This window comes from Bos grunniens, chromosome 7, assembly GCF_055505025.1.
Source record: "Bos grunniens cultivar Pamir isolate PY7600 chromosome 7, Bosgru_T2T1.0, whole genome shotgun sequence".
NCBI lineage: Eukaryota > Metazoa > Chordata > Mammalia > Artiodactyla > Bovidae > Bos > Bos grunniens.
Window position 1 is genome coordinate 62,315,563 of NC_141171.1, and position 23,612 is coordinate 62,339,174.

Here is a 23,612-nt window from a genome sequence, read left to right on the forward strand (position 1 = left end):
GAGGAAATGAAAAGGAACGCAATTTGTACAGGGTTTCTTTTAGGGTGATGAAATGTTCTAAAATTACCACAGTGATGACTGCACAAGTCTGTGAAGATACAACCACTTAACTGTGTACTTTAAATGGGTCAGTAGTATGGTATGCAAATTATATTTCAATAAAGCTGTTGTATGAAAAAATAATCCAGAGATTGAATTATCTAAAAATGGCCACAACTCTTTATTTCACTCTGGGGCTATAATAATGAGATCATTTACATGATTTATTGCTCACATGGGAACACTAAGAGTAAAGAGGAAGCTATCTGCAATACTGTGGGGCAACAGGTAAACACCAGACATATGTCACCTGATCATAACAGAGCCAGACTCCCAGAGCTTAGGGTGCTCTCAGTGTCCTGAGCGAGAGCATGGGAAGGAAGAGGTATAAAACCATCAAGCGTTAATGTCATTATTTTTCTGGGGAACCTTGGCTCTGCATATCAAATGCCTTCAATTTTTGTATACATTTCCCTCTAGTATTCCCAACTCACCTCTAGAAATCTATTCTAAGGAAAAAAAAATAATAAAGATGATGAGAGTTGGTTACTAGGGAATGGGCTGGTTAAATAGTTCGGCAGATTCTTAGATGGAATAGTATTTAGCCATTAAATGATGCTGTTGATTTTTTTAAAATGATATATGGGATTTCCCTGACAGTCCAGTGGCTAAGATTCCGAACTTCTACTGCACAGGGCACAGGTCTGATCCCTGGGTAAGGACCTAAGGTCCCACATGCTGTGTGGTGCAGCCAAAAAACAAACAAACAAAAAAAAAAGTAACCATATTCACAAAATATTCATTTTTAACTGTTATAAACCAGGAATCTATTTCTATAAATCCATAAAGACAACTAGAATGATATACCCCATTAACAACAGTTATTACTAGTAGCAGGTTATATGGGGTTTTGTTTTTGGTATTTTCTAAAGTTTCTACAAAAGAATATGTATTACTTGAGAAACCAGTGTTCCTAGCTGTCAGACAGTGAGTCCACACTAAGATCAGGGTCCGGCATCTGTGAATCTGGAGAAGCAGCTGAGCTGGACAGGGCCTGGCTCTGGCTCCCTCAGTTGACTCCACCCAGGTTCTCTCTCCCGGCTTTTCTCCGGAAAAGGGGCTGCCAGCAAGGCCCACTATTGCCCCCTGCTGGCAGCAACTAGAAGCACAGCTTCCCAGGGAGACCCAAACACCGAGCGGAATTCCCTGGAGGATGAATTTTGGGATAGAGGATGGATTTGGGGTGAGTTTTAAGGAGGATGGGCTTCCTCGGTGGCTCAGGTGGTAAAGAATTTGCTTGCAATGCAGAAGACCTGGGTTGACCTCGATGAACTCCCTTTCGAGGGCTCCCAGGACATTCCCTTCGACCTGGATCCCATTTCAAAAATAATGACCCGAGACCTTTAGCACTCAAGCCCCCTTCCCAGTAAGCTCCAAGACCTGCTCAATCAGTGGCCCAACTCCACCTGGGCCACTGATTTGCTGTGTGAGTTTCAGGGGTCATTCACCTTCTCTGGGCCTCCATCTTCCAGTTATATTATAAGGAGTCTGACTCTGAGACACTCCTTAAGTCCTTTCCAGATCTGAAGATCTAGGGCTCAAGTCCTATTCTTCACACAGGAAATATCAGTAGAATTAGCACCACCCTCCCAAGTATCTCTCTGAAAGTTTTGGAAACTGTCACAGTCTCACTTCTAAGAGTGGAGAGTTGCAAGGGGCCAAAAGTCTTAGTGTCAACCAGTCACACCAGCCCTGCCCTGCCAGGCACCCTCCTCACTCCCAGACAGCCAGGGCTGGCATGGACAAAAGCCAGCTGGAGTCACTGGGCAGGGGGAAGGGGGTGGTGGGATGGGGTGTCTCACCTGGGCATCTTCCCGGGCCCGTTCCCGATCTTCTCCTCCCTCCTCACGGTTCCCCTGCAGCAGGACCAGAGAGAAAGGTCAGCCTCCAAACATCCGCTCTCTCCATCCCTCAGCAGCCAGAGGGCAGTACTCAGCCACTCACCTCTCTGAACGCTCTCCCCACATCTGTAACATGGGGACAGCGATCCTGCCTCCCCAGGGTGGCAGTCTTGAACATGAACATGATCACTGGGAAGGTACTTAGACCAAGGCCTGACTCGCACACAGTGAGCTTGCCATAACTGTGCCTCAGGGTGTGGTACCCGGGTTGCGAGAATTCAAGAGATGATAACAGCTGTTCCTTTCTTCCCCCCGTATTTATTTAATTTTTATTGGAGCATAGATGCTTAGTTTCTACTGTACAGCAAAGTGGATCAGCTCTACGTATACATGTATCCCTTCTTTTTTTGGATTTCCTTCCCATTTAAGTCACCACAGAACACCAAGTAGAGTTCCCTGAGCTATACGGTAGGTCCTCGGTAACAGAAGCTCTTGGATGATGACACAGGGAAAGGTCACACACAATGGCTCTGTCCTGTCAGCTGGGGGCCAACAAGCCAGGCTAAGAGCAATCAGGGAGGGCTGCCTGGAGAAGGGGGCACTAAGTCAGCTTTGAAAAGTGAACAATGGAGAAGGCGTTGCCCAAGTAGCAACTGCCTCAGTGGTAAGAATCTTAGGAGGCAGCAGGGGAAGACACCCTCTTTTCATCAGGAGTGAACCCCCTGCCTCTCGTAGCAACCCTTTCCCCACCTAGGGCCCCAGAGGGCCAAGCAGGCCTGGAGCCGTGAATTCACCCACCGTGGCCAGAGAGATGAGGATCCTCCTGAAGTGGCCAGACGTGTCTGAGCTCAGAGCATCCTCCAGGGACTTGTGATAGTCTGAGACAGGAAAAGGAGGTGTGAGTGGCTGCTGGCCAAGAGTGGGGGAGGGGTCCAGGAAGCACAGATTTAAGCCAGAGCAGTGCTGGCAGGGTGGTGGGGATGAAGGAGTTTGTCATTGGCTCCTGGGGGCCACCAGCCACCCTGCTGTTGATTTGCCATGGGTCCATCACCTCATTCTGCCCGTCCCTGCTGAGCGCTCAGTGCATCTCCCCTCTCCCAGACAACAGCCTCCCTGTCTTCACTCTCTCCTGCATAGCAGTGGCTGAACCCAGAAGCACAGCTCTGATCACGTCACTGCCCTGCTCAAAGACTCTACCATTTTAAAGCTGCTTAGAAGACAAAAACCTTAAACATTTTTGACTGATACTCAAGGTTCTTCAGACTAATACGGAAGCACTTATTGAAAAGTTATGAAGAATTGCAAGATGGTGATAGTTAAGCATGCAAACAGACACAGGGCCTTCTGAACATGGGGCCCTGTGTGAGTGCACAGGCCACACACCCGTGAAGCCGCTCTCCCCTCTCCAGGGGCCTGGGTGCTCTCTCTCCCACTCCCAGTCAAAACCCTCCTCTACCTCCAGGCCTTTGTCCTGCTGGGACTCTCTCCGGGGCACCTTCCCCAGACACAGGGCTGGGCGCACCCAGGGGGCTTATCACAGCCTTGTGGCCTGAGGTGGGCAGGCGGGGCAGGGCTACAGGGTGAGGTCAGGAGCCGGGGGGCCTGGTTCTTCCCCAAGGCCTCCCTACAGCACCGGGCCACAGGTCTCCTGCACTCACCCTCCTTGTAGGCCTTATTGATGGCCTGGATTTCGGCGTTGGTCCGAGTGGCCAGGATCTCGATGAGAGCCTTTTCATCTGTGCCAGCTCCCTAGAGGGTCAAGGCAAAGAGGATCTGAAGCACAGCCCTGACGCCTGTGGAGAGGCCCAAGGGGCCCAGGTCAAGGAGACTCCTGTTCCAGGACACTGCAGGTCAACACCCAGACCAAGCCTCCCTCATGTCCTCTTTACCCCCTGACCAGCCCTTGGCACAATCAAAGGACTCCACCAGCTTGTAAAGATTTCCAGAACCTCCCATGAGAATTGCTTTGGACCAAAAAATTTTAAAAGCAAAGAATATAGCGTATACGGGTGTGTGTGTATAAAAACGCTTATATGCGCATATCTCAATATAAATATTTATATATAAATACATAAAAAGGACAGAGGACACGCACACAGTGTAACAGTGACCGTGGTCTCTGGGTGGGTGAGGGAATCACAGATGATTTCAACATTCTTTTTTGCTCTGCTATATTTTCTCAAGGTTTCACGGTAAACACATATTTGTCAGAAGGAAAAAAGATGTTCTGTGCTTTAAGGAACTGGATGGGATGGGCGACACATGAGGATGGGTGACAGCTGAGGCAGCTGGGGAGCCCATTATGCTAAGGTCCTCACTTCGGGGGAGAGGAGGAAGCAGGTAAGACAGGCTGACTGACCGATGAGTTCAAGTGTCTGCTAAACACTGATTATGTGCCAGTCACTGTGTCAGCTGCTGGGGCAATTCTATAAAAATAAGACAAGTCTCTGTCTTGGGAGGTTACTGCCCAGGGGTCAAGCGTCCCTGAGTCCTCTGACCTGAAGGGTATCTTCACCGGTCTATTAAAAGTTGGTGTGGGGACTTCCCTGGCTGTTGAATTAAGACTCCACACTTCCAAGACAAAGGGCGTGGGTTCGATCCCTGGTTGGGAAACTAAGATCCTACGTGCTCATGCGGTGTGGCCAAAAAGTTAAGAAATAATGAAAATAAAAGCTGATGTGTGCTGAGGACAGCCTGATCCTCGGAGTGTCCTAAGATCCACAGTGCAGCCCAATCCTTCTCATTTTGTGTTTTAAGTCATCCACTTTTCTGTCCAGGAATTTTCAAGACAATAATCTTAATTGGCTTTGCCCAGGGAAAGTCTGTTCTTCTCTTTATCTTCAAGGAGCCTGAAACTCTAGTGGACTGATTCACGCGGTTGTCATATCAGGCTCTGGAGACAGACAGACTCGATCTGAATTCCAGCTCTGCTACTTTGTAGTGCTTTGACTCTGTGACCAAGTAACTTACGCTCTGAGCCTTAGCGTCCTCATCCATAAAATGGGCACAAAAGCAAAGCCTTACCTTGTGGGGTGACAAGACAAGGAACTACTAGCCAAGACTCTGAGCCCAGGACAGGTGTGGGAGGGGCTCCACCAAGGAGTTACACCCGCCCCACCTGGGCTCAGGAGGAGTGCCTGTGTCCCCTCAGCACCCACACAGACTGGACCCCATCCCTTTGGTGCCCACACTTTACCTCCATGGCTTTCTTCAACTGCTTGGCATCATAATGGGCCGGTGGCATCATGAGCCCCAGAATGAGCCTTGCCAGGTCTCCGGAGAGCTCAGACTTCAGGTCAGCCATCAAGTCCTGCAGAGGGCAGAGCCAAGGTCATGTCAACATCAGCATTGGCCCACACGTGACTTGGGACAGGTAGGAGACACGGAAGGAGGAGGCAGGCTCCACGAGATTTAGGAATAGTGGGCATCTGTGTCTGCTTTGGCTGATGTTGGGTTCAAAACCACCACCACCACCACCACCACCACAAAGAGGGTGGAGAAGACACCACGCAAGCGGGGGACCTGCCACTCTCCCTGGAGGCAGGAGACAGGGAAGCAAAGGGGGTGGTACCATTTCCATCCTGGGAGAAACTAGTCAGCCAAAGCCAGATGCCACTAACACAGCTCACATCCCTGATCGCAGCCCTAAGGGGAGCCAGTCACAAGCACACTGCTGATCACAGGGAACGCGGGGTGCAGCGGGAAGGAGAGGCGTGTGTCCACGCCAGGCTCCGTCAGAGGAGGAGCGTGGACGCAGGGCCCAGGGTCTAGGCTGAGGCCCTTACCCGGCCAAAGTGAGACTTGAAGGTCTGGCGGATCTGCTGCCGCTGGGCGTTGCTGCGGTGGGCGATGATGTCGATGATGGTGTCCTCGTCAGTTCCTGAGACCCCAAAGCCACAGATCAGAGCAAGGCCGTGGTCCCCACCTCCCCCAGCGATGGGCCCCAGCGTCTTTGCTGGGGGAGAGGCCAGGCTCGCCAGCTTTATGCCCCTGCAGAAGCCTTGCTTCTGGCCCAATCACTAACTTCCCCTGGATTCCTTCTGCACTTTTCTGCTGGGTCACTGATCAAGATAAAACAGAGCCCTGGGTTGAGGGTCAGGGCCTCTGAGTTCTAGTCCTGGGATACTGAGACCCCTAGATGGGTTATGGGACTTGCTCAAAGTCACATGGTGAGTTAGCAATAAAGCCAGAGCAAAAACCCCACCTCATCACCTAGCACTTCTATACCAGGACCTGGGAGCACTGTGGTCTCTGGGAAGGTTCCTGAGAAAGCCCCTCACTACCCTCCTCTCTATACTTAAGGGAGCTGGAGGTTCCAGGGGGCTGGAGACTCAAGGTAAATAAAGTCCTCATCACCCTGCAGACTCCAGTCTGAAGCCTCAGCTCTTGCCCCTGCCGATCCCATTGCAGACCCACTACCCTCCAATGCCCCAGAGGCTACCCGACCCCTTTCAGGTGCCCCTTACCAAGCCCCTTCATGGCTTTCCGCAAGGCTTTGGCATCTGCATCAGGGTTGAAGTCACCAGCTGGGCGCACGGTTCCTTTCAGCTACAAGAGGCACAAAGTGAGTCAGCAGGTGTCTGGAGGCCCCCCAGGGGCCAGGCCAGGTGAGGAGCATGCGAGGGAGGGGAAGCTTTCCCCAAGAGCCCCAAACCAAGCAGCTTGGGGGAAAAGGCGGGGGTGAAGGCACAGCAGACAGACTCCTGCCCTAGAGCTGAGACAGGGAGGAGGAGAGAGACAGACCCAGGCCTGGGAGCCGGGTAAGTGCTGTCAAGGGCAGAGGGGCCAGGCTCCTGCCCCAAGAGCCAGCTCTGGCTCCGCCCCACTGGAAACCAGGCTCTTACAACCCAGCCCTGCTCCCAGGGTCCTCTCATTTCATAGAGCAACGCTCTCCCTGAAAAGGTAACTGAAATGTTCTGAAATACTGGAACAGAGTGCCCAGATTTCAGTTACCCCCAAATGATTTTCCCAATGTTTTCTGTATCTGTGCATGCCCTATGCTATTTCTTAATATTTTAACTTAATTCAGCTACTTTTCTGTTTTACTTAAATGCATTCATTTTAAAGTGCACTGAATACTCCTAAAGGGCAAGGGTTTTGGTCCGTTTCATTCTTTGATATAACGCAAGTACCTGACACGGGGTAAGCACTCAAAAAATATCTGCTCAGTGAGTTAATGAATGAAAACAATTTTATATCACTATTATGAATAGAAAGTTGGTGTCATGTGTCATAATCAGATAATCCACAAAAATAAATGCCATAAAAACAAAAATATATGCTTTCAAATATCACCAAATTTAACAAGATACCATGGCTCGCCAAGAGCTCTGAACTTGAAGCTAGCTCTCTCAGCTCGTCATGAAAAGGGAACATTAGCGACTGTGGCACCAAACAGAGACTTCCTCCTTGACATTAACAATAATTGATTACTGATTTAAATATTGGTTAAACCAAAGTGGAGTAGCTTTCACACTGCATGAGGGTCAGTGTTATTTAATGCCAAGCAGGTCTCTACCCAACAAAAAAACACAATTCATTTCTCATATGACTTAAGATCATCTTCAATGACAGCTCTTGCCTCACAACTTGGCGAAACACTGTCCTAGAGCATCCGTGCACAGGAGCCCTCGGAGGGCACCCGGACCGCCATGTCCAACAGCCTCTTTTTGGAGATAGAGATAGAGAGAGGCGGGGGCCTGCCAAAGGTAGCTAGCAAGTGAGCAATGGAGTCCAAGGTTCCAAATATTTTTGTAGGGGCCAAGTGCTACCTCGGGGCTGGTTTGCCCTGAGGACTTCTGTGAAACTTTTTTTTTTTGCCCTGTGTAGACCCTGGGTCTGAGGATGCTCAGGACAACCAAGAATCCTCTAGTACACCCCGGGATGCCCATCTGTTCTCAGCTTCCATGCCTCCAAAACCCAACTATTGGACCCAGGATGGGATAGGCCCCTCCAAAGAACCAACCAAGTCTCCATCAGCAAGATCTGTACGTAGTTAGTGGGCCAGAAGGCTCCCCAGCATGTTAGAGGTGAATGCAGGAATCAGATGCCAACACCAGAGTGCCCGCCCACCAATCCATCACTCTGCAGAGAACAGGAAGCTTCAAGACGTGAGACTCAGTGTCTCTGGTTGGCCACCAGGGGGCAGCTGGGTGCCAACCAGAGCAGCAGGAAGGTGCGAGCACAAGAGTGGAAGCTGTGGTCAAGAGGTCAAGCAGGAGGCGGGGAGGGTCTGACCTCTACTCGGGCCACTGCACTAAGTTCCCACATCTGATAGGCCACCTGCGCTGCCTCCGGGAAGAACTGGCCAGCAGCACTGGAATGGAGGGTGTTAGGGAGAGGACAGGAGGGAAGGTCATCGTGGGCACACTTCACACATACAACACACACACACACACCCACACACTTCAAGTAAACCCATCTGACTTTACCCCCTCTCCAGCCTGGGCCCCACCCACTCACCAGAGCCCTCCCTTCACCTCTGAGAACCTTCTACCCTGTTTCGACTCCCGACGGTGCTAGCTCTGACCAGCAGCCTTCCTGGCCCCCACTCCCAGGCAGGAGATTTCTCGAATCCCTCATCCTCCCCTTTCCCATATAAGTCTCCCCTCTCAAACATGTCCATGACCAGCTTCGAGCCATGTCATCTCTACCTCTCCTTCTGCCAAGCACCTTGGTTTACCAGCTGCCAGGTAAAAATCTGCTGAACTGAACCAGCTCCTAAGGCACCTACCAAAGGTAAACAGAAGGCTCTCGTATTCCCTGTTTAACTGGATCCTTAGAAGTTCCGGATAAGGGAAATCAGAGTACCTGTAGATCCCTTCCCAGCAACCCAAATCTGTTCAAGTTATGCTCCAGTTTAATCCTCATCCAGTGGCTGGTTCTCTGCTCTCCTTAGGGGAGATTCATGTGCCAGGAAGAAGTCCCAGGCCCTGCCCACCTCTCAGCCTCATATCTTCCCAGCGCGATACAAAAGTGTGACCTCAGCTACATAAATGAGCCAGGTGGCACCTTCTCATCTCCAGGCTCTCTCTCCACCCCTAACACTCTCCCTCCAGGCCCTGTCTTCACCCCATCACCTTTCTCCTTGGATCTCAGCCTCATTATCTCCAGGAGCCTCCCCACCCCCAACCGGGAGAGTGCACATAGAAACGTACACTTCCCTACCATGGACACACGCCCAGGTCTGTGTGCTTTTCTAGGCCAGAGGCTTCATCAGTGCTTCCCCTCAAGGTCTGCACGTGGAGAGTGCTTAATGCATAGATGCTGAATAAACGAGCAGCCAGGGCAGGCATCTGTACTTTTTCCATTTAACAGATGATGAACCAGAGAAGCACCTGAGAAGTTAGTAGCAGGGCCTAGACCCTCATATTGTGATTGCTGATGCACATCCCTAGACTGCTTTCCAAGTTCACACGAGCAGACATCTCCATGTATGGGAGACCACACTCATTTGCGCGTACATGGACACTCAGACTTTCACCTGTACGGTGTTCTGACCTTCAAGGAATTCCCAAGTCCATCTAATCCATCCATCTATCCATCCATCCATCATGAAGAGGCCAAGAGAATCCTGACCAGCCACACCCGAGGCCACGCCCTCCAGCCTGGGGCCAGGAGGCCACTTACTCATCATCTCCCCCACACAGCTTCAGCAGAGTCTTCTTGTATTCGCCAGAGGTATCGTTCTGGGGAGAAAGACAGAGGGAAAGGTCACCTCTCACCCAGCCCTGGGATCCTCTCAGACAAGAAGGGGAGGTCCTGCATAGCCCCAAACAGGGGCAGGCTGACCATGTATTTACAGCAGCCCTCACTCTCAGCCTGTCTGGAGGTGACTGAGACCAAATAGCGGTGTGATGGTAAGCACTTACCAACTGGCTCTTTGGGAAAAAGAGAAAAAGTCCTAATTTGTAGTGTTTGCTAATTTCCTCTAATGGACAATTCCAAGCTACCAGTATGACTTCGCTACACGTGGAATTAAGAAAAGATGCTTTTGGGACTTCATTGGTAGTCCAGTGGCTAAGACTCTGCACTTCCAATGCAGGGGGCCTGGGTTCTGTCCCTGGTCAGGGAACTAGATCCTACACGCCTCAACTAAAGATCCCACACACCACAGCAAAGACCTGGAGTGCTGCAGCCAGACCTGGTGCAGCCAAATAAATACATGTTTTTAAAAATTAGAAAAAGAAGAAGAGATGCTTCCCAAGCCAGTGTGAGCTGGCCCCAGCACACCCCTGCCACCAGATAACCCTAGCCCAGCCCTCCTATGTTAAATAGTCCATAAAATGGACTGAGCAAAAACACTGGGAAATGCCAAAACCAAACAAATGTATGTTTGATAGACACGGCATATTCTACATCCCTCCTGGGGCCTCATAGTGAACAAACTACAGTGAAGGCTGTGAGAAGTTCTTGGTAAAGAAGCAGACTTATTTTGCTTATTCTAGCTTTTCCCAGACATTTCCCATGAGCTATTTTTGCACACAATGCCTATATAATTCTTTAGAAACACACTTTAGGGAGCACAGCTTGAACTCCGAAAGCTTTATCCCACTCACCCAGAACAAGGAGAAACCATCCAGCTTTACATCTGTCTCTGGAGCGAGTCTCATGGGCTGGCCAGCCCAGAGCCATCCCCTGGCCCAGGGCCTGGGAGTCCCCAGTGAAGCCTCCTCTGGCCTCCCGCCTCACGCTGCCTCTAGGAGGCTGGCCTCTCACCGCCCTAGTAAGGAGCCTTCATCCCAGATTCAGCCTTGCCCCTATCACGACCCAGTCCTGCCTTCCTCTGAAGAGGTGCCTCGTGTCTTAGAAGCACCTTGCCTGTCAGGTGACACTTGCTTCTCCGTAGTCGCCTTCAACTCCCTGAAGTGGCACAGGCAGGGCTCCTGCAATTCCCACCAGACTCCAGCTTTCTAGGATGACACCTTTTCTCCTGGGAGAGCACCCCAGCCCTCTCTGGAGCTCCATGAGCACCTCACCTTGATCATACTGTACAGGGACTTCTCGTACTTGGTCCGGAATATCTCCCGGATGTCGAGCATGTCCAGCTCACTGCGGGAGACCATGATGCGGATCAGGGTGTTGTCCCGAGTCCCCAGGCCCTGCAAGACGAGTGGGTTTGGGGGGTGGAGAATTGAGAGGAGGCTAGACTGCTAAGAGTCCCCTGCTCAACTGAAAATACAACGTTTGTAATAAAACATTAAAATTAAGAAGGAAAGAAGCCAGACATTGTCATTCCCTCTGAAGCTCCCTGATGTCCCTCCTGCTTTTGGTGTCTTCTTCCCCCACCTCGTGTCATTTCCATCTTTGACTTCCTCATAACTCTAAGCAAGGTATGGTTTAGATTTGCACATTTTGGAGCTCTGTAAATACACCACTATGCATTATTTGTCCATCTACTCCTGACAGGCATTGGGCTGTTTCTAGTTTTTTCATGACATGGACCATACTGCTATGAATGTTTTTATGAACACATCATAAAAATGCTTGTCTCTGGACCCAGCTGGGTCCAGTCTGGAGCTGAAGACAGAGAATGGGCCACTTGCAGGAACTTTGGGCCTGTGGCCTCTGACAACAAATGACTGTGTTCATTCACCCTGGTGCACTATGAAGATATTACCACCTTCTGTGTTGTGTGTGTAAAGTCCTGGGAAAATCTGTTCTCAGTACTCGCCAGGAGCAGAATCCCCGAGTCCCTGGGATGAACATCACAAGTCTTGGCAGGCAATGCCAAAATGTCTTTCACTTCCTATGTACATTATATATAAACATTCTAGTTAATTAGCGTTTAGAAATAAAGCATGGGCTTACAACCCAGTTGGCTGGCTGGACTGGGGGCATGATGCACCCCTGAACAATCATGAGAATAGGGTAGGTATCTGGGTGGGAAGGTGTATGACCTGGGACCAAGTGCCATCACTTGGTTTTATGGCCAATGCCTTGAATGCTCTCTTTGGCCAATGGACTCCCAAGGATTTGCCAGAGTCCTGACAATCTTTTGGGGGTGCAAAGAGCCCCTCTCCCCAACCTCGGGCGCATCAACCACACCACGCACCTTCATGGCCTTGAATAGCCTCTCAGCAAAATACTCTGCGGTGCTCCGGATACACTTCACTGAGAAGAGGAAGGAAGAGGTAGTTATTTTGGCTGCCTTGGAAGGGTGATGGGGCGGTCTGACCCGTTCTTTATTTCCATTCCTTGGGAGCCACCAAGTTCAAATCTGAGAAGAATCCTGCTTCCTGATCGTCTGAAATCCCTGAGGACCCCAGGCCCACCACTTTTATCCCAGGGGACAGAGAAATCAGAACATGGGCCTGCTGTAATGTCGGGAGTGCAAAGACCCCTTCACCTTTCTGGTCCTTTGGTGTGTGAAGGAACTGGGCTGGGTGGGGAGGACCTGAGGTGGGGCTAGGCAAGGTGGTTCTTTAGAGTCTGTTATGATAGAACATTACTGGCCCAGCCTCTGGATCTTGCTGCCGAGCGGGGCCACAACTTGATTACCTGAGATAGGGCTGGTGGGGGACAGCTCTGGGCAAGAGGATGAGTGCTGGGCCTTAGCTCGTTCCCAAGAAACACACTCATGCGACCTACCCCAGGCTCAGACACAGTGACTCTTGGAACGTCTGGCTGGCAAACTGACATTCTGGTTTTCTCCTTCCCACCTCTGTACCACAGAGCTCTCCTTTCCATTCTTAGCCCCGTGTTCCTGGCCCAGAGTCCCAGAATGCCCTGGGAATGCGGTGTCAGGATGTGCCCACAGCCTCTGGGTCAGGCGGCTACTCCCCACCCCCATTTACCAGATGAGGAAACTGAGGCCCACTGAGCATAAGTGACTTTCTCCAAGTCAACAGCAGACTGAGAAGACACCTGAGCTTTGAATCTTGACTCCACCATTGATTAGTCAGCTCCTGGCTTCCCCCATGCCCAGAGTACCCCAATTCATTACAAAACTACCCCTTGGCAAGAAATACAGCCTCTGTGAGCTGCGGTTTTCTCATCCGTGAAATGGAGACGATGACAGTGTCCACTCCTGGGTCATTTGTAAAGAGTAAACACTCAGTGGAGCGCCAGGCCCACAAGCAGATGCTCCGCAAAACCCGCTTTCCTGATCATGACTGCCTGACCCCTGACAACATGTGCTTTTCGGCCCCATCACAAACATGGGAGGAGGGAGTGGGAGGCAGCAGTGTCCAAGGCTTGACCCCCAGCTCCCAGGCCTCAGCCACAAGGCCCTAGCTAGACCTTTAGAATTCACCACCTGTCTGGTTTTCTCCTTCCCATCTCCATACCATACAATCCCCATGTTCCCATTCAGGCCAGAGTCCCTGAATCCCTCAAAGGCCCTAGAAATGAAACCTCGGACATACCCACAGCCAGCATCAGCTTCTCAAAGTCCCCAGACAGCTCCCCTCGGATGCTGGCTTCAATCGGTTTCCCCGTGGTCTTCAGATACTCATCAAACACTGAGTCAGACAGAGAGACAGGGTGTCAAAGCCACGCTCGTAACATTGGAAGCATCAGGGACTTTGGGAGGGGATACGCAGTGGCCAGGACCACAGCGCCACCGTGAAGGCAGGGCTGGCACTTAGGGAGGTGGCGGGAAGGTCGTACATGTCACCGGCCACCACGCAGCCTCACTGTGTCTGCTGTGAGGGACTGTGTACACGTCCTGCTCCAACATGAAGACAGGGACTGTACTGAGGCGGAGGGGCTGAACACCCTGTTAAGACCTCTCATAAGGGACCACAGAAGCCACGTGTTAAAATCAGGACTAGTGTTTGGGTTGTGGGTGAAGCACTATCATGCTCCTTAGCAGAAAAGGAAATGAGAAAGGAAAGCTTGGCACAACCCCCAGGGGACAGCTGCAGGTCTTCTCTGGAGCTCACCCAACCGGAGATGCTGCTTGCTGCGATTTCCCAAAATGTAAATGAACTGGGCTTCATCTGTTCCCCATTTCAGTTCCCCTGCCTCGTACAGGTCCTGGAGGGGAAGAAGTGGGACTTAATTAAGAGAAGAAACCTCAGGAAACAACTTACCAGCCAAGCCACTCAGAACCTCTGCCAGATCCTTGAACATGCTAGTAAATGCATACACCTCTCAGCCTCTTTCCTTTCTTTCTGGGGAAACTCCTATTCAACCTTCAGGGTCCAGACTAAACATCCCATTTGTTTTCAAAGCACTTCCTGATGTCCCCAGGCGGAGTTCTCTTTCCCTCACTCCCTTTTCTAGACTTTTGTGTCTTTATAGCTTTGATTCACTGTATATTATAATACATAATATTTATATGCCTGGCTTCCCACTACAGCATCGACTCCTCAAGAATAGGAATTATGTTCTACATTCTCTGTAGCTACCTACAGTATTACTGGCATATAGTGGGAGCTCAAAACACCTGGAATATATGGTGTATCCACAGAAAATGTGACTGTGTGATTGACATATGTCTGATCCCCAGTACTGTTTGACTTTGCTCACTTGTGATTCCCCAATGCTTGGCATTCAGAATGATTGGCATATAGTAAGTGTTCAATAAATATTAATTAACTGAATGAAAAATGAACAAATAATGAAAGCTCCAAAATTGATCTCACCAGCTTTACATATGCTATGTACCTTTGAAAGGTAACTTCAACCCTTCCTTCAGTGAAGTGCTGTATAATGATGGCTGTAAGTCAGTTATTTCTGGTATCTGGTGCAAATTACTTTGCCTCCACCCCTCCCCCTTCTCGGGCTGCCTGGCTGTGCCCAGCAATCTCCACTGGTGCTTATTTACCTGAACGTCCTGCTGCACCAAGTCCTCGCTCACTACGTCATCCTCCTCCCTGGTACCCTGGGAAGAAAAACAAGGGACACTGGTTCAAATACCAGAGCCGGGAGAAAGCCTGGATGCCAGTGGTGGAGACAGGGAGGACTAGGAAAACCGTGGTGGCCCGGGGTGTCCAGGGGAAGAGACTGACAGCTGCCTCCAGAACAAGACCGCAGCACCTGGGAATTCCCTGGTGGTTCGGTGGTTAGGACTCTGCATTCTCACTGCTTCAGGCCAGGGCTCAGTCCTTGGTTGGGAAACAAAATTCCCACAAGCTGCAGGGTGCGGCACACACACAGAGGACCACAGCAGCTATTTTGCAGGGAATCACAGGGCCCCTGCCACCGGATTCTCCCCTCATCGTTTGGAGTATGGACCAAACAGTTCTCACTGCTTCAGGCCAGGGCTCAGTCCTTGGTTGGGGAACAAAATTCCTACAAGCTGCAGGGTGCGGCACACACACAGAGGACCACAGCAGCTATTTTGCAGGGAATCACAGGGCCCCTGCCACCGGATTCTCCCCTCATCGTTTGGAGTATGGACCAAACAGGGCGGTCCTGAGAAGAAGCAGGCCTGCTGTTCCCAGCACTTTTCGATTATTCAAAAGAATCCAGAGATATGATTTTGGAGCAAAATCTCTCTAGTTTTAGAAGTTAGCAACTAACTCAAAGTGTAAAAAAAACACACACAAAGGAAAATGAACAAAGGAAAAAGCAGAGCTTGAGCAGGTAGAATTCAGCTGTGACACCACTGTGCAGCCTCTTCATGTTCTTTTTTATGTTGTTATGACATCCTTGGTTGGGAGGGATCAGCAGGGCTGTTCTGTGGGGCAGGCCACTCAGGGGGCTCAGAGAGGCCACGGCCCTGCTGGCGCCCCTGCTGGGAAAGCCATGGCAAGAGAGGCTGGGGCATAGAGGAGGGGACACTTGTGGAGAGAAAAAGCAGGACAGAGAAGCACAAGAGCGACAGGGTGTGTGAAAAGAAATGCAGGTCACCTGCCTGTGCAAACCACGGGGGACAGAACAGACCCTGGACGCTCAGCTTCTACACTCAGGCAAGCCAAAGAGACCATCTCAAGTTTGAGGATAAGATGGGGAGAGGGGGAGAGGTGGCCAGAAAACACGAGGAGGATTTTACACCTGAAGAGCCACCAAGGAGCCTCTCACGAGCCACACTGTCTAGGGGAACAGGGACAAGGCGTTCCGAGCCCTCTGCACCCTGGGGGAGAGCTCAGGGAGGGCCCCAAGGTAGACCAACCTGCAGCAGGACCACGAGCATCTTCCGGAAGTGGCCAGAGGTGTCCCCAGTGATGTCAGCCTCCAGGTCTCGCTCGTAGGCTGCCAGGAAAGAACACAAGCTCTGGTCCCACCCCCAGGACATCCCAGGGAACCAGGATAGAGGTCCCCGCTGCCCCTAAATTACTCAGATATTTGTTACAAATCCCCAAATCCAGTCTCCACGCTGGCCGGTATTTTCTCAATTCTTTGTGCTGACTCATGACATGGTGAGATGGAATCTGCGCACATCTCTCCATCTTCACCTGTGGTGTCCTACTCCAGACACCACTGTCGCTCACCTGCACAGCGGCTACAGCCTTCTGACTGTTCTTTCTGCTTCTCCGATCCAGAACAACACGAGAGACTGTCTTAGAGCCCACACTCATCACAGGCTCCTCTGCTTCCCACTAGGTTTGGAATAAACATTGTCTCTTTGCCTTGGCCTGCACAGCCCTGTGTGATCCTGTCCCGCCCTCTGCTGTTCTAGCTTTGCACTGGACACCAGGCTTATTCAGCTTGGGGACCTTTGGACTTGTCCTTCCCGCTCCTGCCAGGGTCTTCTCCCCACTCTGTGTACAATTGGCTCCTGCTCGTCTCCTCCCAAGACAGGCTTCCCCAGCCACCTATCTGAAGCATGTCCTCTCCAGTTGGATGCTTGTTTTCTGTTTGTGTCCTTCTGAACTCTTTACCACATGTCATCATCCCATTTGTTTATCTGTTTATTATCTATATCCCTCATTATCTCATTAATACTTAAGCTCTCAGGCGTAAACAGTATGGATGCCCACAACCATATGCTGAGAACCCAGAAGAAAGTAGGTACTCACTAAATGAATAGATGGATGGACAGACAGATCAGAGGGAAGGAGGAAAAAAGGTGGACGGGTAGAGTCTTAGGGTCCCTGCTCTTGTGAGCACCTTCATTACACATCTGAAAAACCTTGAACGGCCCCTCTTGCCCATCTCACCATCTTTGTATGCTGCCACCAGCTGGTGGATCTGCTCGTTGGTCCGAGAAGCCAAGATCTCAATGAGGCACTTCTCATCGGTCCCAATGCCCTGGGAGAAAAGAAGGGGCGTGTGAGTCAAGGGTTGAAAAGCGAGGCCACCAGCCCCGAGTTGGGAACCTGGGGTGGTCAGAGCTGGGAAACTCCCAGCACTCAGGGTGTTCCTAACACAGGTCTTAGGCATTGATTCAGAGCTGCAGCCCTGAGAATCTAAAGACGGGGATTCTAGTGCCGCCTCTGCCTGCAACTTGCTTTGTGATGGCTCATTAAAAAAACTTCATCTTCCTGGGCCTTACTTTTCTCATCTTTAAAATGGAAATGATACTAGTTGCTCTGCTGAACTCACAGAAAGAATGAGAATGTGATACTCTTTTACACTGTTAAGTTTACTAGCTTATGAAAACAAGTTCATATAGCTCATCTGAGACAAAGATCATAGCACTTTATAAAGTGCCAAGTTACACTCAAAGGCCTTTGAGCTCTCCCTGCTTTGTAGGGAGAAACCCTCCACCTCCACTAGACTGGGCTGCCCCTCATATCCTGAACACACTTCCACAACCACTTACTCTCCAGCCTAGAATGACCTGCCCCTTCTGGTCAACCAAACCTTCTCCAGGCTTCAGGCCCAACTCGATCCCCTCATCTTCTATGATGCCCTCTCCAGCCACCCCAAGCCCAGGGCCTGTCCTCCTGATCTCCTTTACGATGCCCCCGGCCTTTGGGTGTTGGACACAATCTGTTTCCACATCCCCATGTCCTGCTTCCTCAGGACTGTAAACGACTGGGGTGGGGTGTGGGCCCAGGGCCCCCTTTCACAGGGTGGGCGTCACACCAACGCCTATGCCACCTCCATCCATCTGGAGGGACCATGGCACCCTCTGGGACAGGACTTGGGCTGCTGCCTCAAAGCAGGGCATATGTGTGGGGTGGGTATAGGGCTTACTGAATTTCTGCTGTAGAAGCTACAATCTCCCATGAACCACACCCCCAACCCTCAAACATGCACAGACCCTGCTTCTTACCGAGATGGCATCTTTAATTTCTTTGGCATCAGCATAGGCAGGTGGCCTCATAAGACCCACAATCAGGCGTTCAAACTTCCCCGTCAACTCATACTTCAAGTCTGCAATGAGGTCCTGGTTGGGGGAGGGGTGGAAGGAGGAGGAAATGGAAGAAGATGGGGAAGCGCAGTTATAATGATAAGAATTACACTGAATGAGCACTTACTCTGTACAGGCACTGAGAGAAGTAATCCAACTTAATCGTCACTCTGGGGGTACATACTCTCATTGGCCTTCAGAAATGGGCTTAGAGACATCAGGTAACTTGCCCAGTCCGCAGCACAGTGCCCCTCCCTGCCGCTACGTGCTCACTTGCTCACTGTCTCTCCCACTGTGAGCCCACAGGTTGACACCCTCTTATTTATCTGGGTAGCCCTAACCCCTAGCATAGTGCCTAGCAGGCGCTCTAGATGCAATTACGGTTGGATGATCCCTGCCTGACTGAGAGAAGAAAAAAGGAGGGCAGAAGTGCCAGCATAGAAGCTGAGCAGGAGTAAAATACTCAGGAAAGGGCCTGGATGAATCAGAGCATGCCTCCTCCGCCCCCAACCCTCTGGTTGTCATGGTTACCTTGCCATAGAGGGACTTGTAGTTCTGGCAGATCTCCTGCCTCTGCCTGTTGCTCCGGGAAGTAATCAACTCCAGGATGGCCTCCTTGTCACTGCCTACAAGAGGGGAGGCACCCGTCACCCTACCCAACCTGCCTCCAGGAAGCCCAACAGGGGTGCTCCCTGCAGTCCTTGGCATCAGCCTCCTGCTCACGAGAGGCACTGGCATCAGACGGGGGCTCTGTGGGGACCTGACGAGCCCCCCTGAGAGAGATGCTAGCACATGTAGTATCTCAGTTCAGACGGCCCATGATCTAGCTCCTCGTCACACACACGAGGAAACTGGGGCCCAGAGAGGAGCATGGAGTCCCCCGCGGTCTCCCAGTGAGCTTGGCTTAGAAAAACCCAGGTGTCCTAACGTTCAGGATGGGTTCTTTCACTGACAGGAAAAATAAAAGGAAATAATAAGCTGCAAATTGAGGGTAGTGCTTACCCGCAAGACAAAAGGCAAAGTGATGTTATCAGGAGGGGGACCTACCATGATGTTGCAGCTACGTGAGCGAGCAAGTGCCAGTTCTCAAGCTGGGTGGCAGGTCTACTGGTAAAGCTTCTTCTACTCATGAGACTGTTTTATTAGCCTGGAGTGTGCATGTGTGCCAAGTCGCTTAAGTCATGTCTGACTCTGCGACCCTGTGGATCATAGCCCACCAGGTTCCTCTGTCCATGGGATTCCCCAGGCAAGAAGACTGGAGTAGGTTGTCATGTCCTTCTCCAGGGGATCTTCCTGGGCCAGGGATTGAACCTGCATCTCTTGTATCTCCTGCATTGGCAGGCGGGTTCTTTACCACTAGCGCCATTGGAAGAGTCCATTATAAAATTATAAAAAGAAGAGACAAGGGAATGTGCTGGCAGTCCACTGGTTAGGATTCTACACTTCCACTGCAGGGGCCCAGGTTCAGTCACGGCTTGGGGAACTTAGATCCCGCATGCCATGTATCATGGCCAAAAAAGAGAGACAAAAGAATGACTGAATAACCAAAAGGGGGGGACACCCCCAAGCCTAGGTGAATCCTGCTTCCTTTCCTGTGGGTCCCTTTCCCCACAGTGGCTGAGCACCCACCAAAGCCCTTCATGGCATTGTACAGAGTCTCGGCATCCTGGCTGGGGTTGAAGTCGGGGAAGTCACGAATGGAGCCCCGGTACTTGGCACCCTGTGGAGAGACGAGCAGAGGGTGAGCTGCTGACCTGGCCCTGAATGGGGCTCCCAGCCCTAACCCCAGCTTACCTCCCAACCCTGGCCATGGGATAAAAGTCCCTGCTGCTCCTAGAATGCTCAGATATTCGTTACAAATCCCCAGACTCAGTCTCCATAACGGCATGGCAAGAGCCAAGGTGTGTTTTCACAGTCTTTGGACTGAACAAAGACGATGCGACAGAATCTGCCACGTCTCTCCATCTTCACCTGCACTGCCTCGCCCCAGACTGCGACCGCTCACCTGGACAGTGGCTCAGCTCCCTGCCCCTAAAGTGGAGAGCCGGCTACACAAAGCCGCAACCAGGGTAGGGAGGGCTCTCCCCGTACCTCCTGCCACCACCTGCCCCAAGGACAGTGCCTTTTCCCTGTGGCAGGAAGGCTCAGCCAAGCCCCCAGCTCTGCACCACTTTCTCAGAACCTGGGAGAGATAAGAGCCCAGACAGAGTGCAGGGGGTGGGAGTCGTTTCTGCAAAACAAACAAGAGCCCCTCATGTGCTTATGTCTCTCTGTGGTGTAGAAAGCCCTTTCACCTTTATAAATTTGATTATTATAGCATTTTATAGAAGCACTTAAGATGCTCTCTGTCACAGAAACAAAGAAACCGAGCCCCACAAAGGGAAGCCACTTGCTGGGGTCACACAGAACCCACATCTCTGTCCAGTGACCCTTTGTTCTCCAGCTCCAGAAACCTTGCAGCTGCCAGCTTCCAGGGGGGAGAGGGGTGCCTTGGCCCAGAGTGGGAGGCCCAGAGTCACGCTCAGAATCTGCCCAGACGAGGTGCCGCTCTTCTAGGCCTAGTAAACTGAGCCGTGAGCTGGCATCTGAGGACAAGCTGGCTGGGTTGTTGGGGCAAAGGTGGGGAGTGAATCTTAGATGTTAAACCTGAATGCACAAAGGGCTGTTCACAGAGAAGTCAGATGTGGGTCAGACACACAGCCCTGAGAACCATGGGGCCCGGAGAGCAACCAAGAGCTGAGAGAGTGGAGGATGCCAGAGCCTGGGGCACTAGGCACACCGCCTGGTGACTGGGCACTTAGCCTGTGCCAGGCGCTTCACGAAGGGTTGAAGATTATGGGAGAAAGAAGACCCAAGCCTGACTTTCATGAGCTTCCAACCCAGGGGAGGAGAGAGACTAGCCTACAAATTAGCATAGAGCTAGTAATAAATACTCCACTAGAGGGGCAAAGGAATGCCAGGAAACAGTGGAGGGAGATTCAAGCTGGACGAGGGGATCGGGACGGGTGGGGTGGCTCACATAATCCTGTTTGAAACAATAAGAAGCGCATGGGAGCCCGTGAGCCTCTGGACCATCTCCTGGGTCTCCCAGCGCCCGCACCGCAGGGCCTGGCCAGGCACTCAGGGGCCCTGTGGTTTATGTCTGCCATTGCTGGCTCCTTCAAGGCATGCATGCGTGGGCACAGAAGTGCTATTTAAAGTTCTGGCAGAACGGACGACCAGAAAGGGACACGGCTCCCTTCCCGCCACCCGTGAATCCCCTGCAACCTAATCACACTGCTGGGCAGAGAAGGAAAGAGTAACACAGGCCAACTGCCTGGACCAGAAGAGACACTCCCTTTTGAAAGCTCCACGAGAGTCTGTCTTGCCCACTTATGTCACCCCAGCACCTAGCTCAGGGCTTGGCACAACTAGGCACTCTACTGGCTTCTTAGGTAGACAGGTGTGCGGGCGGATATGTGCCTGTGAATACACCCAGAGCAGATCAAAGAAGACTTCCTGGAAGGGAAGTCTAAGTCGAGTAGAGCGCTAAAGGATGAGCAACAGCTGGCCCAGGGGGAGGGAAGGAGAGGCTTCACACAGAGCAGCAGTATGGCAGAGGCCCAGAGCTAAGAGCAAGAGGGGCACTCAGGGAGGCGGGCCCAGACTCTGCAGTGCTTATGCGGATGTCCAAAGCTGCCAAGATGCTGGGACTGTAAGTGGCCAGGAAGGAAGGAGAAGAGGGCAAGATGGCAGCAGAGCCCCCTAGAGGAAGGGCAGAGGTCCTGGCAGCAAGTTGCCTCCTTCCCTCCGGGCCCTGCCCCTCCTCACCCCAGGGTGGAGACAGAGGCTGCAGCTGAAAGATGAGGCTGTATGGAGCAGAGGAAGTCTAATGCAGACACAGTTCAGTTCAGCTCAGTCGTGTCCGACTGTTTGCAACCCCATGAATCGCAGCACGCCAGGCTTCCCTGTCCATCACCAACTCCCGGAGTTCACTCAGACTCACGACCATCGAGTCAGTGATGCCATCCAGCCATCTCATCCTCTGTTGTCCCCTTCTCCTCCTGCCCCCAATCCCTCCCAGCATCAGAGTCTTTTCCAATGAGTCAACTCTTCGCATGAGGTGGCCAAAATACTGGAGTTTCAGCTTTAGCATCATTCCTTCCAAAGAAATCCCAGGGCTGATCTCCTTCAGAATGGACTGGTTGGATCTCCTTGCAGTCCAAGGGACTCTCAAGAGTCTTCTCCAACACCACAGTTCAACAGCATCAATTCTTCGGCGCTCAGCCTTCTTCACAGTCCAACTCTCACATCCATACATGACCACAGGAAAAACCACAGCCTTGACTAGACGGACCTTTGTTGGCAAAGTAATGTCTCTGCTTTTGAATATGCTATCTAGGTTGGTCATAACTTTCCTTCCAAGGAGTAAGCATCTTTTAATTTCATGGCTGCAGTCACCATCTGCAGTGATTTTGGATCCCAAAAAAATAAAGTCTGACACTGTTTCCACTGTTTCCCCATTTATTTCCCATGAAGTGATGGGACTGGATGCCATGATCTTTGTTTTCTGAATGTTGAGCTTTAAGCCAACTTTTTCACTCTCCACTTTCACTTTCATCAAGAGGCTTTTGAGTTCCTCTTCACTTTCTGCCATGAGGGTGGTGTCATCTGCATATATGAGGTTATTGATATTTCTCCCGGCAATCTTGATTCCAGCTTGTGTTTCTTCCAGTCCAGCATTTCTCATGATGTACTCTGCATATAAGTTAAATAAGCAGGGTGACAATATACAGCCTTGACGTACTTCTTTTCCTATTTGGAACCAGTCTGTTGTTCCATGTCCAGTTCTAACTGTTGCTTCCTGACCTGCATACAGATTAGAGATACCAAGGGAACATTTCATGCAAAGATGGGCGCGATAAAGGACAGAAATGGTATGGACCTAACAGAAGCAGAGGATATCAAGAAGAGGTGGCAAGAATACACAGAAGAACTGTACAAAATAGATCTTCACAACCCAGATAATCACAATGGTGTGATCACTCACCTAGAGCCAGACATCCTGGAATGTGAAGTCAAGTGGGCCTTAGGAAGCATCACTACGAACAAAGCTAGTGGAGGTGATGGAATTCCAATTGAGCTATTCCAAATCCTGAAAGACGATGCTGTGAAAGTGCTGCACTCAATAAGCCAGCAAATTTGGAAAACTCAGCAGTGGCCACAGGACTGGAAAAGGACATTCCGATCCCAAAGAAAGGCAATGCCAAAGAATGCTCAAACTACCGTACAATTGCACTCATCTCACATGCTAGTAAAGTAATGCTCAAAATTCTCCAAGCCAGTCTTTAGCAATATGTGAACTGTGAACTTCCTGATGTTCAAGCTGGTTTTAGAAAAGGCAGAGGAACCAGAGATCAAATTGCCAACATCCGCTGGATCATGGAAAAAGCAAGAGAGTTCCAGAAAAACATCTATTTCTGCTTTATTGACTATGCCAAAGC

General features: G+C 51.0%; 1 protein-coding gene across 2 annotated transcripts in view; it reads right to left on the minus strand.

Annotated features, from left to right (window-relative positions):
* Nucleotides 1-23,612, minus strand: part of ANXA6 (annexin A6) — a 46,946-nt gene that overhangs the window by 12,240 nt on the left and 11,094 nt on the right. For both annotated transcript variants that reach the window (XM_086412505.1, XM_086412504.1), the window contains exons 3-20: nucleotides 19,759-19,849; nucleotides 18,661-18,755; nucleotides 18,052-18,165; nucleotides 16,991-17,081; nucleotides 16,003-16,082; nucleotides 14,713-14,769; nucleotides 13,826-13,919; nucleotides 13,307-13,402; nucleotides 11,995-12,053; nucleotides 10,919-11,041; nucleotides 9,570-9,628; nucleotides 8,178-8,256; nucleotides 6,407-6,488; nucleotides 5,726-5,820; nucleotides 5,137-5,250; nucleotides 3,599-3,689; nucleotides 2,739-2,818; nucleotides 1,902-1,955 (exon numbers count right to left, since the gene is read on the minus strand). In XM_086412505.1, coding sequence (XP_086268631.1) covers nucleotides 1,902-1,955; nucleotides 2,739-2,818; nucleotides 3,599-3,689; nucleotides 5,137-5,250; nucleotides 5,726-5,820; nucleotides 6,407-6,488; nucleotides 8,178-8,256; nucleotides 9,570-9,628; nucleotides 10,919-11,041; nucleotides 11,995-12,053; nucleotides 13,307-13,402; nucleotides 13,826-13,919; nucleotides 14,713-14,769; nucleotides 16,003-16,082; nucleotides 16,991-17,081; nucleotides 18,052-18,165; nucleotides 18,661-18,755; nucleotides 19,759-19,849 — 1,554 coding nt within the window. The remainder of the gene's footprint in view (nucleotides 1-1,901; nucleotides 1,956-2,738; nucleotides 2,819-3,598; nucleotides 3,690-5,136; nucleotides 5,251-5,725; nucleotides 5,821-6,406; nucleotides 6,489-8,177; nucleotides 8,257-9,569; nucleotides 9,629-10,918; nucleotides 11,042-11,994; nucleotides 12,054-13,306; nucleotides 13,403-13,825; nucleotides 13,920-14,712; nucleotides 14,770-16,002; nucleotides 16,083-16,990; nucleotides 17,082-18,051; nucleotides 18,166-18,660; nucleotides 18,756-19,758; nucleotides 19,850-23,612) is intronic.